The sequence below is a fragment of the Platichthys flesus genome, chromosome 7 (assembly GCF_949316205.1).
Source record: "Platichthys flesus chromosome 7, fPlaFle2.1, whole genome shotgun sequence".
NCBI lineage: Eukaryota > Metazoa > Chordata > Actinopteri > Pleuronectiformes > Pleuronectidae > Platichthys > Platichthys flesus.
The window spans coordinates 1482415-1500458 of NC_084951.1; the positions used below are offsets into that span (position 1 = coordinate 1482415).

At 39.2% G+C, this 18044-nt stretch overlaps 1 protein-coding gene across 3 annotated transcripts in view; it reads left to right on the forward strand.

Annotated features, from left to right (window-relative positions):
• Positions 1–18044, forward strand: part of rtel1 (regulator of telomere elongation helicase 1) — a 30809-nt gene that overhangs the window by 2858 nt on the left and 9907 nt on the right. For all 3 annotated transcript variants that reach the window (XM_062392115.1, XM_062392114.1, XM_062392116.1), the window contains exons 3-23: positions 776–869; positions 1152–1233; positions 1491–1551; positions 1995–2070; positions 2921–3005; positions 9570–9635; positions 9959–10115; positions 10287–10325; positions 10455–10530; positions 11033–11130; positions 11897–11952; positions 12580–12651; positions 12757–12838; positions 13060–13192; positions 13626–13739; positions 14549–14589; positions 14745–14830; positions 14932–15009; positions 16622–16699; positions 17241–17387; positions 17489–17604. In XM_062392115.1, the coding sequence (XP_062248099.1) occupies positions 776–869; positions 1152–1233; positions 1491–1551; positions 1995–2070; positions 2921–3005; positions 9570–9635; positions 9959–10115; positions 10287–10325; positions 10455–10530; positions 11033–11130; positions 11897–11952; positions 12580–12651; positions 12757–12838; positions 13060–13192; positions 13626–13739; positions 14549–14589; positions 14745–14830; positions 14932–15009; positions 16622–16699; positions 17241–17387; positions 17489–17604 (1837 nt within the window). The remainder of the gene's footprint in view (positions 1–775; positions 870–1151; positions 1234–1490; positions 1552–1994; positions 2071–2920; positions 3006–9569; positions 9636–9958; positions 10116–10286; positions 10326–10454; positions 10531–11032; positions 11131–11896; positions 11953–12579; positions 12652–12756; positions 12839–13059; positions 13193–13625; positions 13740–14548; positions 14590–14744; positions 14831–14931; positions 15010–16621; positions 16700–17240; positions 17388–17488; positions 17605–18044) is intronic.

The window sequence follows — 18044 nt, forward strand, 5'->3', positions numbered from 1 at the left end:
GGACAAGATTTTGAGTACTTGCAGCAGAAGAACATCCCCACACCACCAGTGACCCAGCTTTATGCTTGACAGCAAGGATGGTATATTCTTCTGGTCATAAGCCTGGTCTTTGTCACGCCAGATGTACCACTGGTCTGTATGACCAAACAGTTCCAGTTTAGCTTCATCAGTCCATAAAACTCTTCAGTACTATCCAAATTTCACTTGGCATATTCTAGTTGACCTTTGATTTTCCTCTAAATCAAGAGTGGTGAGGGTACTTGATGAAATGGTGGTCTATTTTCCAAGCAGCTGTGCCATAAGTTTTAAACTCCCTTAAAAGGCTCCCAATGGTGTCTCTTGGAATGTTGAATCTTTGAGAAATCTCCTTAAACCAAATGCCCTTCAAGCGCAATGAAATCATTTCCAAGCTGCCCACCCTAAGGATTGTTATAGAGTTCCCAAATGCTTAATTATCGTTTAACTCAGCTTAAGTCCATACAAACTAGCAGATTGTTTTAAAAACAGCTCAGCCCTATCTGCAAGAATATGAGTTACCGTTTTTGGCTGATAAACATACGTTCTCGAAAGGATTCTGAATTCTGAATCCATCACTCACTCTATAAACAAAGGTCTTAATGTCACCATGTCAACCAATCAGCTGATTTCAGATGATTTGATGTCTGTGACCTACACACAGTTCAACAGTTTCCTGTGTATGTGTACATTTGGCAGTTAAACTATTAATTCATGTAACTCTGAAACAAGGTGTAATTAATGTCTCATTATGTCCCAGCCTACTACACTGATGTCCCAAAGATCATTTACGCGTCCAGGACACATTCTCAGCTGGCCCAGGTCATGAATGAGTTAAAGAACACGTCATACAGGTAATCTGTTTTACCAGTCATAATAAGATGTAAGAAATGTTATTTTATTTACATAGCATGTGTTTTTCATGTCATTTTAGTATTTCCATTTAAACAATGAAAATCAGGATCCCACTACGATTTGGATGTTTTACATGTATAGTCAACCTTTAAAATGTTTGAGATGATTTAAAGGCTTTGATGTGGCATATTCTCTGTTAAGCATATTTTTCTGATTCTGGTGCCTCAAAGACAAGCTGAGCTCTCAGTATCTATATCACTGTACCCATTTGTCTGTTTTAGGCCAAAGGTGTGTGTGCTGGGGTCAAGAGAGCAGCTATGTATAAACCAGGAAGTGATGCGTCAAGAGAGCAACCATGTTAAGGTAATCTACACATCTGCTTTGTACTTGTTGCCATGTCAGATGAACTTTCTTAAAGATTCAGATATAAAGTCTCTATTTTATATTTAGAAATAGTTTTTTTAATTGTTACTGTTTGTTCTGTTTGAATGTCCTGATTCCACAGTCTGTACTGTTTGAGCATGTGTTGCTACGTAAAGACGCAGAAGTTTAGACACAAAAATTGGTGCAAACTGAACCAGTCTTCACAGTTTTAAAACAATTTCTATGATTTTTTTCAGGTCCATATGTGCAGAGGAAAAGTCTCCACCAGATCATGTGTCTACTACAATAATGTTGATGGTAATGGTTTCACACTTATAAGAGCTTTAAACACTAGATGTCTGTGAGGTCTGAAATGGAAGCACTAGAGCTGCTTTAGGACATTTACTGAACTGGGATTGAGAGTAATTTAGAGCCCCTGGACTTTCAGCTGAGTTTGTCAGGCCAGTCTCCTAATAACAACTCTGCAGAATGTCCAAATTATCTGATGTGAGAATACAGCAGGAGATCCTCCGCAGGATTCACTGCGAGCAGACAGACTAACATGGGACAGACGCAAAAAGTGAAATAACTCATACATAGAAGACACTAACAAAAATGTAAGGATAGCTTTGGATGGTCAGAGCTGGTGTGGATGAGCTGAATGCAAATATATGAGAAGAGCATCTAGTCATGATATAGCACCTGATATTAAACGCTGCTTGTGACCCCTTGCACATTATATGTATGTTTTTCTTCTTTAGAGAAGAGCACTGACAAAGACTTGCTGAACTCTATCCTTGATGTGGAAGACTTGGTCAAATTTGGCAACAAACAGAGGTGAGATTTATCTACCCCTGTTCACTGACTTGTCGGTTTCCCCAGCAAATTTCTCAGCTCTTTTACACTAAATATTAAAATGTGTTTCATATCCTGATTGTGTCCAGATCAGATTTTAACCTGAATGATATGGGGTTTAAAATTTAAGAGGGTGATCGTTCAGTTTGAGAGCATGTCTTATTGATTTAATCTTTAGATATTGTAATGCTCTGACTTCAAACCCTGCGCTTGCGATCTAAAAGCCCCTGCTAGTGTTTAGATTTCCAGTGCTCCAGCTTCTTCAGTGCTCGTGAAACGTCTGCTCTCTTTTTTTGGGGGGGGTCTTTGATTAAGAAGTTTATGTGTGAACAGAGCGGGAGATCCTCCGAAGGATTCACTGTGACCGAGTGGATGTTTTGATGGAATTACTAGCACGTTACAGACACAACAAAACAATCTCAGGATTAAAAAGCGGAGCCACATAAGTAGAAGACACTGACAAAGATATCAAGAGAGCTTTTGGTGATTAGGAGCCGACGTTGGGAAACAAAAACCTCGGATCTCTACATCCTTGCTCTGCCTGCTGCAACACCCCTCACTTGAATGCTCTTGAGATTTCTGTGTTGTTGTTAATGCGTCTGATCACAGAATCTCCTGCTGCGTTGTTCAGGTGAGAAAAGCAAACTCCGGAGAAAGTCCAGACCAAATTATGTCGACGTCAGCTGGAAAGGGCTTTAGTTTTCCGTCCATGTAAATACTACTGTTACTGCCTTATGAATGATTTGTTGGTGTAATGTCCTTGTGCTGCAGCTTTGTTGTATTTCTTCAGGGATAATAGATCCTTTTTCATTTGCTCTTTCCCCCCCCCCAGGGCCTGTCCTTACTATCTCTCACGTTCCTTAAAGCAGCAAGCAGATATCATTTTTATGCCTTACAATTACCTGCTGGATCCAAAGGTGAGCTGCCTTGAGAAATCGCATTTTCTGACTCGCTTCTTAAACTACCTCAGGCCCTGTTCATACCTGCACAATGACATGTTATCTTTGTTTCCTTAGAATATCATATTTAAAATCATTGTGATGGTACGTCAACATAAAATAGGGAGAATAGTGTGTGTTTGTTTTTGTGTGTGAGAGAGAAAGAGAGTGACCTACAGTGGCGTGTTCATTAAAGCAGCGACATAGTATACAAATATATAATTAGGGCCCGAGCACCGAAATCGGTGGGATCGGTGGGAGGCCCTATTGAAATTGAAATGATTATTAGGGCCCGAGCACCGAAATCGGTGGGAGGCCCTATCGAAATTGAAATGATTATTATTATTAGGGCCCGGGCACCGAAATCGGTGGGAGGCCCTATTGAAATTGAAATGATTATTATTAGGGCCCGAGCACCGAAATCGGTGGGAGGCCCTATTGAAATTGAAATTATTATTATTATTATTATTATTATTATTATTTTTCCTCGCTTACTAGAAATGGTTTTTTGAGGGCTTTAACATGCTCAAAAAGTATTAAAAGTTTGCAGTAAGTTAGAAAGTCGTGAAAATGGACATATTCTGGGGTATTTGAAAGTGGGCGTGGCAAAATGGCTCAACAGCGCCACCAACGGAGCTTCCCCTCATTTACGGAGAGCCCCTCATTTAGCATTCACTGATCCTCACGAAAATGAAGATAGTTGTGTATCATGACCAGATGCAGAAAAAAGCCTCAAGTAGCATTATGAAAAACTCAACAGGAAGCCCGCCATTTACTTTGATATACTTGTCGTACAGCTTTCATCAGATCAACTAAAAATTTAGACGAGTGTCATCACAACAAGATGAAGATCTAAAGTTACCAAAGAATTAACTTTTAGACACACCGTCTGACCGTGGTGTGGCATCAAAGTGTGACGAAACGTTATGAAAACACGAGCGTCTGTATCTCAGACATATTTGGTCCAATCGACTCCAAACTAAACGTAAGACAAGAGTCCCGTAAGACAAGAGTCCAGACCTGAAGACATCAACACAGCAGTCGTGACATAAAATCACAGTGCCCCCTGGTGGCAACAGGAAATGTCTTGTTTTTGGTAGGTGTTATATTTGTATGTACTACTCGGAGAGCTTTCATCAGATCAACTTAAAAATTAGATGAGACTCTACAAAACAAGATGAAGATCTAAAGTTATCAATATTTAAACTTTTCATCATACTGTGTGACCGTGGTGAGGTCTCAAAGTTCGACTAAACGCCAATATAAGCGAGCTTCTGTAACTTAGACATATTTTGTCCAATCGACAAAATTTGTCCAATCGACTCCAAACTACACATAAGACAAGAGTCGCGACCGGAAGACATCTACCTAGAAATCATGACTTAAAAGGAAAGCGCCCCCTGGTGGCATCAGGAAATGTCTTGTTTTTGTACATCGTGCGCTTTGATTTATTTGTCGGAGAGCTTTCATCACATCAATTTAAAATTTAGACGGGTGGCATCACAACAAGATGGAGATCTAAAGTTATCAAAGAAACAAATTTTCGACACACCGTCTGACTGTGGCGGGGCGTCAAATGAGCTCGCCATGACACACGAAAACGCTTTAAAGGGGACATATTCGCTTTAAAGGGGACATATTATTTCCATTTCACCACAGTTGATATGGTTCCTTGGGGTCTTAATGAAATGTCTGTAAAATATTTTGGTAAAAATACCCCAAGGATAATTTAAAACAGCACCTTTTTACTCTGTCTAAAACAGACCTCCTCAGATCAACCTGTTTTGAAGGCCCCGCCCCCCTCTCACCCCGCCCCCATCTTACCCCACCCCCTTTCACCCCTCTCATCCCTCCCCCTTCTCACCCCTCCCCCCTCTCATGGAGGTGTAGGACATGTGCTTGAATGTGTTCTCACTACAGAATGCATTCAACATCTATAGGGCAGATTATGGGCCTCGTGAAAATTTACGTATTCTGGGGTATTTGGAAATGGGTGTGACAAAATGGCTCAACAGCGCCACCAACGGTGCTTTCCCTCATTTACGGAGGAACACCTCATTTAGCATTCACTGATCCGCACGAAATTGAAGACAGTTGTGTATCATCACCAGATGCACAAAAAACGCGCTCGGAGCACTATGACAAACGCAACAGGAAGCACGCCATTTTCGATTTCGTGGCCATTTTGGTCATATTCCATAATCTTTTACTTTGATATACTTCTCGTACAGCTTTCATCACATCAACTGAAAATTTAGACGAGTGTCATCACAACAAGATGGAGATCTAAAGTTATCAAAGAAACAACTTTTCGTCACACTGTCTGACTGTGGCGGGGCGTCACATCAGCTCGCCATGACACACGAAAACGCTTTAACTTCCGTGTTCATGGGTCCATCTCCCTCAAACTACATGTGTGTATCATCAGCCCCCCTCCCTTGAAGATATTCAGATGGTTTTAAAGAATGGGCGTGGCAAAATGGCTCAACAGCGCCACCAACGGAGCTTCTCCTCATTCATGGAGAAACCCCTCATTTAGAATTCACTGATCCTCACGAAATTGAGACAGTTGTGTATCATCACCAGATGCACAAAAAACGCGCTCGGAGCAATTTGAAAAACGCAACAGGAACCCCGCCATTTTCGATTTGGACCATATTCCATGTTTTTTATTTTCAAATACTTCTTGGAGGGCTTTCATCAGATCAACTGAAAATTTAGACGAGTGTCATCACAACAAGATGGAGATCTAAAGTTATTGAAAGATAAATTTTTCGCCACACCGTGTGACCGTGGCGAGGCGTCAAAATGTGACTAAACGCCATCAAAACACAAGCTTCTGCACACCTACTTGTACTGCAATATTTAGTCACTAGATGGCAGTGTCAGACCACGGTTTGTACTGGCAGATGTGCTGCAATATCTAGTCACTAGATGGCAGTGTAACCCCATGTATTGATCACACACCAAAACTTCCTTCCCAAGGCTTAATAATGTCATTCACACACTTTCATATGATTGCCTGAACTTTACAATATACAGCTCAAATAAACACACTCAACTCATTGAATCGAAATCATATTTACGCCATTTCCTCAAACCATGTAACCAATTAGATTTGCCCATGGATCATCATTCACCAGACAAACATTGTTTACATAAGTCCACAATGCATTATCCTATCACTACCAAAATTCTGTCACATCATTACATTACACGCCTGAACAGCTCTATGTGCCAATAAAACAAAAAATAATTTGTTATTCCACTGAGCCTAATCCAACAACCTCCAAACTACTGGCCTCTAATCATAATCATCACCTGAACAGATCCATATCAACATACTACAGTTCAACTCACAGCACCGCCAATTACTCAGTGTAAACATTACATTGTGGTAACATTTACAATTATCCGCAAAATTACTCACGCTACATAAGAGCGCTAACACATCACATCTGTGTAATAATCATAATTCCAAGACCTACAGCCAACATAACATACAATTACTTACTTATTTGTGGATTATTCATATATTATCCCAATACATTTCCTTACATCAAACTAACCATCTCGCTAGACTCTATAAATGCATTGAACTGACAGGTAATTCAACACTACATGTAAGGTCAACAATAGGTGTGAAACAGTTCAACAACATGTCTTTATTAGGGACTCCACATGTAGATGGCGCTGTTGTGCAGAACGTTCATTACATCTGTCCTTTGTGTACTAATATATTTGATTTGCTTTTATATGCAAAGTACCATGAATGTTTGTTCGCATAACCTTGCCTCACAAGCATTATACTCTTGATTTGAAGTCACTTGATTTGCATGCATTTCTATCTGTGTTCTTGCTCTATGAAACAAGCCTCTCTCTTGCCATCCGTCTCTACTCTGTCCCTCTCTACTCTGGGCTCAACTGCCCAAGCTTATACTGTTCACATGGACACACCACTTGCAAGTCACATTTTACAAACAGCTGTTTCCAGTAGCACTACGTCTCCTAAACCTCTTTATTCACAGTATTGATGTTGACATTGATGTGAAGCTTTGTGTCTGTCTAATCTTTTCACTTTGTTGCAATCATTTTACTTTAATGCTGTATTATAGACAACATCTTTGTGTCGCGCCGACTCTAAAACATGTGCAGTGTCAATGACATTGGATTTTTGTTCCCTGCTGGCACTAAAAATGCAGCCCATAGTAGATCTTACTGGTCTATATAGGCCTACTGCTTATAATAATCAGCTACCTCTATTTTTCTGATAGTGACATGATATCATACAAAAGTCCCACACCCGAAATTTCAGGGCAAAATTGCCACTGAAGCAAATGTAACCAGCATCACGCGTCACATGTTCACAATCCAACATCTGAAATCATTGTTTGTTGTTACATCAATTGACAACATTAGGACTCACCATCACAAACACTGAGATACAATGAATATGAGCGCAACAACACTGCTGTAATACATCACTGCTTAAAACACTGCACTTATTGAACGACCAAAAAAATCACATAATACGGCCTGTCACACAAATTCAGCTTTAGAAGTTATTGTCATTTGTCTATTACAGACGAAAATGTGCTATCTGCAAATGAAACTGATTGCCCCCAACCACTTGCCAACACAAGCATGATTTAATACATGACATCAAGTTATCAAAAAAATCAACTTTTCGTCATACTGTCTCACCCTGGCGTGGCTTCAAAATCTGATCACACGCCATCAATCACAACAACTGTATCTTGGACATATTTGGTCCAACCAACTCCAAACTAGACATGTAAGACAATACTTGCGACCTGATGAAATCTACAAAGACACCATGACTTAAAATCATAGCGCCACCTGCTGGCTACAGGAAGTGACGCGTTTATTCTTGCTGCACAGCTTAAAACGCACGCAAGGCAAAGACATGCGCTTGTTCATCAATCGCTCTCTCTTCCCCGACCGCAACAGACTTGAAATTGCCTGTGCTCGACCACTCTTCCCCTAATTTAAAGCTTTCTGATGCCGCACAACATATTTGATAACACAGGTTATAAAGTTATATATATATATATATATATATATATATATAGTCATACAATATATATAAAAACTATAGTTTGTCGCATTTATTAAATAATAGAACGACAATAAAGACAACTGTTGACATTTAACTGCTATTTTTACCTGTTACAAAATAGGAAAACACCAAACTCTGACCATGGCGTGGAGTCAAAGTCTGATCACACGCCATCAAAACACGAGTGTCTGTATCTTGGACATATTTGGTCCAATCAACTCCAAACTAGACATGTAAGACAAGAGTCGCAACCTGATGATATCTACAAAGACACCATGACTTAAAATCCTAGCGCCACCTGCTGGCTACAGAAAGTGAAGCGTTTATTGTTGCTGCAGAGCTTAAAACGCACGCAAGGCAGAGACATGCACTTGGTCATCGATCGTTCTCTCTTCCCCGACCGCAACAGACTTGAAATTGCCTGTGCTCGGGCCCGTTAGTGCTACAACGTAGCCCTAGTATATATATATATATTTGTACAACCCCAACTCAGAAAAGGTTTGGATAGTATGGAAAATGCAATAAAAAGAAAAAAAGACAGCAATGATTTCTTAATTTTATTTGACTTGTATTTCATTGCAGATAGTATGAACATAAGATATTTTATGTTTTGTCTGGTCAACGTTTGCCATTCAGGCCTGCAACACATTCCCAAAAAGGTTCGGATGGGGGCAATTTAGGGCTAGTAATCAGGTAGAATGATTAAAAAAAGGATTGTCATTTGAAATAGGTGATGTCAACTGGTGATTGTAATCATGACATGGTTCAAAATTAGCATCCAGGAAAGGCCCAGTCCTTTAGGAGCAAAGATGGGCCAAGGACCCTCAGACAGCACTGCATCAAGAACCGTCATTTATCTATAAGCAATATATCCACATGTGCTAAGGATTACTTTGGCAAACCTTAGTCAAGCACGGTCAGACGAGTCAGTGTTTCAGGGTTGGCTTGCATGCAGACCAGACTTGGCTACAATGGAGAATATTTGGCGCATTTTGAAACTCAAATGGGACCGCTGAAATGTTCATCTCTCCCTAAACATCTTTTAAAGTGTGGTGAAAATGAATGGCAACATTACAAAGTGGTTAGTACTTTACCGTCCCAACTTTAAACAAAATATGTTGCAAGAATCAAAATTGGAATAAGGGTTTATTCTTAAAAAACAATACAAGTCAGGAGGTCAAACATCAGGGTCATGGAGATGCTCAAACCACAGCTTCAAACCCTGGCTGTAGAATGAGTCTCCTCATATATCTCCAGTGACCACTGGGATCAGATCTCACCTTTAATATACAAATTAATTTGTACATCATTTCTGTTCACAAAGAATTCACATTTTTTGAGCGGGTCAGACTATACAGACGGTTATCAAAGGTGACAGTAAAGTGCATTAACGTAGACTATAATTTGGTAATTAATCCCTTATAATGAATTTGGTCATTCTCTCCTCTCCCTTTGTTCCACAGAGCCGTAGAGCCCACAATATTGAGCTGAATGGAGCTGTGGTCATTTTTGATGAAGCTCATAATGTGGTAAGAGCTTATTTATTCTGTGATTAATTAACACTTCACTCAATTGTATTTGAGCACCAGTGATTGATTGATTGATTGATTATAGGCCAAAAGTTGGAAGGCCACATACATGCTTGGAGAAGTTACAATATATGTGTGATGATTCCATAATCAGAAACAGTGATTCAAACAGTTTAAACAAACAGTTGACTGAGCGTGCACATTTGCATCTTTCTCAAAGGCTACACCAGCATTGTTGATGGTTCAGTGCACCAACCAGAAAGAACATGCAAACTCCAATAGCCCAGTAACATAGTGTTTAATCTGATCTATGTTTCCTGCAGGAGAAAACATGCGAAGAGTCCACGTCATTTGACCTGAGTCCCTATGATGTAGCCTCTGCCATTAATGCTGTGGACAGGTTGCTGTTGGAGCAGGCTAAAGAAGCCAGCCACACAGATGCTGTCACTGAAAACTTCAATGTAGAATCCCTCAACTCAGGTTAGAATGCTTATTTATCTCAACCATTGAAGTCACACTTCAATGGTTGATTGCTAAATATCATTAATGCTAAATTTAGATTAATGATATTTGATTGACAAAAGGTTTTAACATATTTGAATTATTATTAATTCATTATTAATCAGCTGGTTATATATGTTTTTCTTTCAGGTTTAAAAATAGATTTGGCTACTGTTGCTAAAATCAAACGTAAGTATTCTTTAAGGTATAAAGAAGATGCACAACCCTTGTTTTGGCGCTTTACCACGATTATCTCATGAACTAAGTTTAACTCCACTTTACTCCTCTGCTCGGTGGGGTTTCTTTCTCCTCTGACAGAGATTTTATTGGATCTGGAAGCTGCCATTGATTCCTATGATGTTCCAAGTGACAAAGGCATCACTAAACCTGGAATGTGAGTCAAAATGTGAAAGTAGATACTGAACAGATTGCAACATTTTTAATTGATCAGTCCTTTCTGGTTCCTGCTGTAATCTACCAGTTAGATTACCATAACATCTTATATGGATTTCCATAGACACATTTCCACTCCCCAGTTGTCAGATTTATCCAAAAAGTGTTTTATATCAGTCTAATGAATCACATGAAAGTCATATGAAAAAGATTAATTCTCTTATTTACCTCAGTAATTATGAATGAGACAGTATTTTATTAAATACAGCTCTGCAGTTTAGCCTGCCTTCTACTTTGTACTTATAAGAAACATAAAGTTGTGGATTATGTTGGTAAATAAGGACATAAAATGTATTAGTAGAGGCTCTTTTTTTACATTTCTTGACCAAAAGAAGCTAGATATTATATAGTGTAAAAAGAAAGGTATAACAATATTATCCATTGCAACAACACTCCAGTGGATATCTGCCTTTTGACTTGCCACCTTTCCTTCTCTTTCTCAGCTTCATCTATGAGCTGTTAGAGAGAGCTCACCTGACCTACAGCAGCAAGACAGCAGTCCAGGAAGCTCTGGAGCAGATCAGTGGATACTTAGCTGGGCGTCAGTTTGGATTCTTATTGCTTACAAGATGACATGTCACTTGATTTAGGATCTGTTACTTTTTTCACTGTCTACCAAGAGATGTATCTTTCACCTATGGAGTCTGTTTTCCACTCATACCTGCCTAAAATCAGGAACTGGATGTAAACCAATATCTGTAATATGTTTTGGTGCCATACTCATGTTGTAAGCTCTTTTCAGGCAGACACAATGGACACAAGTGCAATAGATGTCAAGTGTAGAGGAAAACATCATCAGGATAAAGGCTTTAGCAGCATTGATGAGGGTAAACATTTTGAAGGATAACTGAAGGTCAAGTATCTGAACATGTGAGCAACACATCAGGAGATTCTCTGCTCAGGCGTGTTCACCACAACGCACAAATATTTGGAGGGTTCAGGTGTTAACTAGTTTCAATTTTGCTTCTGTCGCATGTTAGGAATGTTATCAACACACCCACCTCCCTCATGGTGAATCATGCAGGGGATCTCCTGCTGTGTACTCTCATCAGATCATTCTGACATAATCTGGAATTTTTACTTGGGAGGCTTGCCAGAGAAACTCTGCAGAAAGCCCAGATCCTCTCACTCAGACATTTATGTTTTCACATACAGCCCCTCTGGAGTATGTCCTGAGATTCTCAGGAGTTCAGTGCAAGCCTGAAAGCAGCTTATGGCTATATCACACAGGTTATGTTTAAAAAAAAATACAAATGTGCAGTAGTTGATATTATTAATAGATGAGATCTCATCTTGCTTCTCTTCAGAGACAGGCATATTCATGAACACCAATGGACTGCAGAAGCTGGCTGATATCATACAGGTATGCTACATAATGAAGGTAAAGGAATCGTATGTTTGTGGAACACATTTATCCTCTTTTTACTTTGAGGGAGATATCAGATGGAGATCAGACTCTTGTGTTAGGAAGTGAGGTGGAGTCAAGAGGGGGTGTGTAGGGGCGAAACTCTGTCCAAAGATTAAAACTACTCCCATCACCTCCAAAGGTCACTGATTAACATTCAGTTTTTACCCATACAAAGCCCTGTGCTTTAACTAGTAAACTACACTATAGCATTATACCTATAGTATACAGAGTATATCATAATAACAACCAGTCTGAAAGTGCTTAAGTGTTCTGTTGGGGTTTCTTCCTGACAAAAAGGAGTGTTTCTCTCCACTCTCACCAAGATTTTGTGATTTATTGGAACTGTGGATTTCTCTACAATTATAAGGTCTTGACTTTGTTATGGAAAGTGCAATAATATCATTTATGTTGGGCTTTGGCACTGTACATATGAAGTTGAATAGAATGAATTGTGTCTGTTAAGAGTGCTCTGGCATTTTCTGGAAAATGTGAATTAGCACATGATACATATGAAATAGCAGAGCCCATCGTTGATCTGTTGCATACACAGCAGTTTGTTTTCTTCCTGTCTTTTTCTTGTAGCTGGTGTTCTGTGGTGAGCCATCAGAAAAGGACAAACAGCAACAGATGCAGTCGAACACCTCTCATTTTAAGGTGTGTGTCCATCAGAACTCATAAGACAGGCAGGAAGTGATTTTGCATCTCCACACACTTATGTATGCAGTGACTTAAGCTGTCATATCAATGTGTTTGTCTCAGGTTCATATTCACAGAGACACCAGCTCTCACAAGAAAAACCAGAGCTCTGATGTGTGGGCGTCATCCTCATCAAAGAAACAAGGTAATGGTATGACCTTTACCTTTGACTCAGACACCAAACACTGTAGTTCTCCACAATACACCATCTTTAACTTGCTTTGAAATCACTCCATATTCAACCTTCTGTGTGGATATCTGAACCATGAACCCTGCTGACCTTTTAGTTCAGGTTGTTTCACTGTCCTCCCTCTACTCTGTGCAAGCGGGTTAAATTGTTCTTTTGTGTTTCTTGGCCCCTTGTAGGCAATATTCTGAGTTACTGGTGCTTCTCTCCTGGCTACAGCATGCAGGATCTTGTGAACCAAGGTGTTCGCTGCATCATTCTGACCAGTGGTACCCTCTCTCCTCTGTCCTCATTCACCTCTGAGATGAGAATGTAAGTTACCTCCTACTCGTTGCTTCCCAAAGCTGGATTTATGCACAATTATGCAACCGACAGTATAGACTGGGGCCCAAAGTCAATAGCTACCTTAATAAAGGGACTGCAAATCTAATTTACAAACTCAACAAAGTGGATTTGGTGCTTATGTAGTGTAGTTTTCATCCCTGTACGCTCTGAGGATTGTGATGTCCTTCTGTCTGTCTCTCTGTCTATCCACCATTGTTCCAGCCAGACATAAATCAGGATAAAGTAGACATGTGCCTGGTAAAGTGCAGACTAAGCTGTTCTTAGCATGTACTGATTGCTACAAGACAAAGCAGAAATCTTCAGGATTTATTATCTTTAACTTTAGTAATCAATCATTCAGTTGTATTGGCAGCAGGAAAACCTTGATAGTGATCCCAATCATTTTTTGTGTTTGCTGCAGAAATTTCCCAGTGTGTCTGGAGAACGGCCATGTGATTGAGCGGGACCAGATCTTTGTTAGCGTCATTGAACGAGGCCCAGATGGTGTGCAGTTGAGTTCAGCGTTTGACAGAAGGTTAGTGTTTCCTACGGTGGCCCTGAGAGCTCAACGAACAGCAACTTAAGAAAACACATGCAAGTTGACAAAACACAAGCAAAGTAAGAAAACATCTTCATCAATTTCACAACACAACACAACACATTATAGAAACGCGCATTCGCCCGCTCCTGGTATTTCATGATGGCCTGATTTAAAAATGAACGTGACGTTCACTAACGTTCATCGTTACGTTCACGTTAATAACATGAAAACTGATTTGTTAAGTTCAATGTTCGCGAAAAATATGCACAACACTGTACTGTACAGCCACTGCAGAGGGCTGAAGAGCCACATTCGTTGGACGTTTTTGTGGCAGCAGTGTCCATCACTTTTAGCTGTCCTCTGGAAACACTTCTGTTGTGGTTTCTCCTCTATTTGCAGCCGTTTGTCTATTTGCTGCGTGTTTGTCTATTTGCTGCGAATTTCTGTAATTCGTTGTGCTGTGAAATTTATGAAGATGTTTTCTTACTTTGCTTGTGTTTTGTCAACTTGCATGTGTTTTCTTAAGTTGCTGTTCGTAGAGCTCTCAAGGCCAGGGTAGTTTCCTCCTACAGACAAGCTTCTACACTTTTAATCATAAATGCATACATACATACATACATACATACATACATACATACATACATACATACATACATACATACATACATACATACATACATACATACATAAAAAAGCTTCCAGAGTTAAATTTAAAACCTTCATATTTTATTATAGGATAAAGATATTTCCTAACTATCAGATATACTGCAAATAAAGCTCCTAATGTATGTCTCTGTGGGCAGGTTTGTTCCTGAAAACATGGCATCTTTAGGCAAAACTGTTGGTAAGATCACACAATGTATGTTTATTATTCCTGCACATTACTGTGGATGATAAATTTTTTTGTTAAAAAAAGGTATCATACATCAGATTATTAGACTTCATCCTTACTGTCATGAACGTCTCATTGATGTGTCTCTTGTTGGGTTCTCTCCTCAGCCAACATGAGCCGTGTGGTTCCTCATGGTCTCCTAGTTTTCTTTCCCTCGTTCTCTTTAATGGACAAAACACTGGACTTCTGGAGAGTGAGTGGAAATATAGCAATAAGGAAACACAAGACTGTATGATACCTGAATTGAACGTTATCATGTTAAAGGTGCTGTTACACTGTGTTTTCTCTCATCAGGCTAACGGACATGCAGATCGTATTGAGAGCATAAAGCCTATGTTTGTTGAACCTAAAGGAAAGGGCACCTTTACTGAGGTAGGTGTATCTTTTATTAGAAATCTATTTGCAAGTGTCACAGTATTTCATGAGCTTTCATTGTGTGAACTGGTTAACTTCCTGATAGCAGTGTGATAATTGGAACAACCTATGGCTTACAGGTTCAGTGTGTAAGATTTAGGTGAAAGGGATTGAATATAAAATAATGCTAACGATGTTTTCTCAAGTGTGTTTCATCTAGATTGTATGAATTTTTGTTTTCTTTACTGTAGAATGGGCCCCTTTATATTTAAAACTTAAGGAAGGTTGAGGGGAGGGGTATTCAGCTGCAACATGCTACTTTCCAACTCGATGTCACTAAATACTACACAGTGAACCTTTAATTCCATCCTCTGTTACTTGCCTTTATCCACTCTTGATCCAGACGCTTTGTTAAAATCATTCAACTATCACTGCCTTTCCATCCATAACCAAACTAGTCAATTTATAACCAGATTACTAAAAACAAGTCACTTCCTCTGGATAAATGATCTAACCCTAGAGAGACAATGGGAGGTCAGTTAGACTGAGACAGGGCTTATCACAATCAAAACTCAGTGCGAATGAAGGTAAGATATATATATTTTTCTGACCCGATTTTGTGAAATAAAAATATCCCTTAAGTTCAGATGAAAATTCACAATTTAACCATCCATCCAATTCCTATCCACAACCTGATGCTGAACTGCCAGAAACATTTCTGATCCCCTTTGTAAACAAGGAATATAATCTTAGGTCCCAAATCCATCCTGAATATATCCTTTTCTTCAAACAGTTTCAGTCTCAATGCTTGAGATGACCATCCTACATATAAACGCTTCTTCCTGCATGCTAGATTCAATCCCACCAAGCTGCTCAAAGACTATTCCCTACTGTTTTTTCCTGTTGAAATTAAATGTCTTAATAATGTTTTAACAGTTTTAAACACGCCATCATTAAACCTTTTTGCAACAGAAACCTAATTTGGAAGCTCTTTCCTTAAAGGGCCCATATTGTGTCAAATACATTTTCTGGGCTTTTTACTATCTGTAATTACTAGAATGGGGTAAGATGTACCCTCAAAGTATGAAAACAGTCTGAGTTTTTCACTCAGTCTATTCTAAGAAATATTACTCTCGTTTCGTACTTTCTCCTCCGTATGAGACATATGGGAATGGCACTTGTCTCTCAGCCCCACCCAGCCGTGACTCTGTATGGAAACTCTGGACCCTAACAAACACCTCAGATTCAATTCCAGAAAGGTGTAAAATATTGGGCCTCTAAGTAACTACGGATTCATCTTCAAACTGTGGTTCTGGAAAAAGTCATCTCAAATAATATCTTTTATGAAAAATTTATAGTGTTAGTGTTTTAAGGCTAGGTTTTCGGGGAATTCATAACCCATCGAACTCTATCCTCTTTTAAATCCCTTCCTAAAAGTATGTAGTATAGTACTATAAATTAGTGACATCGGCTCTTATTTGTCCTATCAAATCTATTTTGCTGTTATATTTTTTCATGTTTCATAGTTTTATTTTTATTGTTTCTTCCTTGTAAAGCACTTTGTAACTTTGTTAAGTAAAGTTTTTATATAAAAGTTTACTATTATTTTTGTATTAATCTCTGTTCATAGGCTATCGATGGATTTTACAACAAAGTCCGTGATCCAGCATCCAAAGGGGGAAGCTTCTTTGCGGTCTGTCGAGGGAAGGTGAGGTTTTTGTGTGTCCATGAAGTCTGTTAACAAGATTGACCTTTTTAGATAAGAAGAGCATATTGCTAACAAATGTTGTATGGATATTTACCAGAGCTAATGAAGAAAAGGAAGAGCATGGATTTGTTTTTTTAGAACAACGAGGTGGAACTGTTACTGATCATTTTTATCAGAGCTTTACATTCGCCACTGGTAGTATAGTTGTCACCAATAAGAACCAATCAGGAAGTGACACGTATTCAGAAACAGATAGGCCTTCTGTCCATAGTCTGCATTAGTTTTGTCCATATTTTTTTATGTCTTCTAAAAGCTTCTGGATTCTGACTAAAAAGATGAAATGGAGAAGTACCACGGTAAGCGTGGGGCGTGGTGTATCAAACAGTATCAAAAAGCGAGACGACCACAGTACATGAGGAAGAAATTCCCCAAATCGCAGAAACCTTTTGAAAAGACACTTTGCATGTTGGTATAAAACTAGAGGCGTCTATATGATGTAACTTCACCTAGTCACAGTTCTGTGAATGTATTCCTGTATCAGGCTAGCGAAGGTCTGGATTTTACAGACAACTTTGGTCGAGGTGTCATCATCACAGGCCTTCCCTTCCCTCCAAGGATGGACCCTCGAGTCATCTTGAAGATGCAGTACTTGGATGAGATGAGCCGAAAGAGAGCTCCTGGGCTAAAGGTGAGAGAAACTGCTCAGAGTTTGACTGAAAATCCTCCATGACCATAGTTGTTGCTATATTTGTATGCGTGTGTATATATAATGTGTGTGTGCTGGAACAGTACCTGTCTGGGCAGGAGTGGTACAGACAGCAGGCTTACAGAGCTGTGAACCAGGCCGTGGGTAGAGTTATTCGCCATAAGGACGACTATGGAGCCATATTCCTGTGCGATCACAGGTCAGTCTTCAGTAAAAAGTCATACTATTACCTGAGATACTGAGGTCCTTGTGCAAGATGTAATTAAGTAAAGTTAACTGTAACGTCTTTGGAATCCTGAAGAAACCTCTAATTAATTTGTCTCCCAAAATAAATATTAGTCAAATTTCCCAACATGCAAGAATGTGTCCATGAAAATCAATACTGAAATAATAAATCGGTCAGTCTAGAATATGAATTGTAAATGTTTGGAATAAGAAAAATGAAATAACGTTTGAAGATGCAATGGGAAAATAAAATCACTTGAATCATTACATCAAATAAATATTTTTGAAAGTTTTATTCAAAAAGAGAAAAGTCAGTTGGGGTAACCATGACAACATGAACTATGTTACGTGCCATCAGAAGCACACATGACACTATACAAATAGTTTTCACAGGGTGATAGTGAGCTGAAGCTC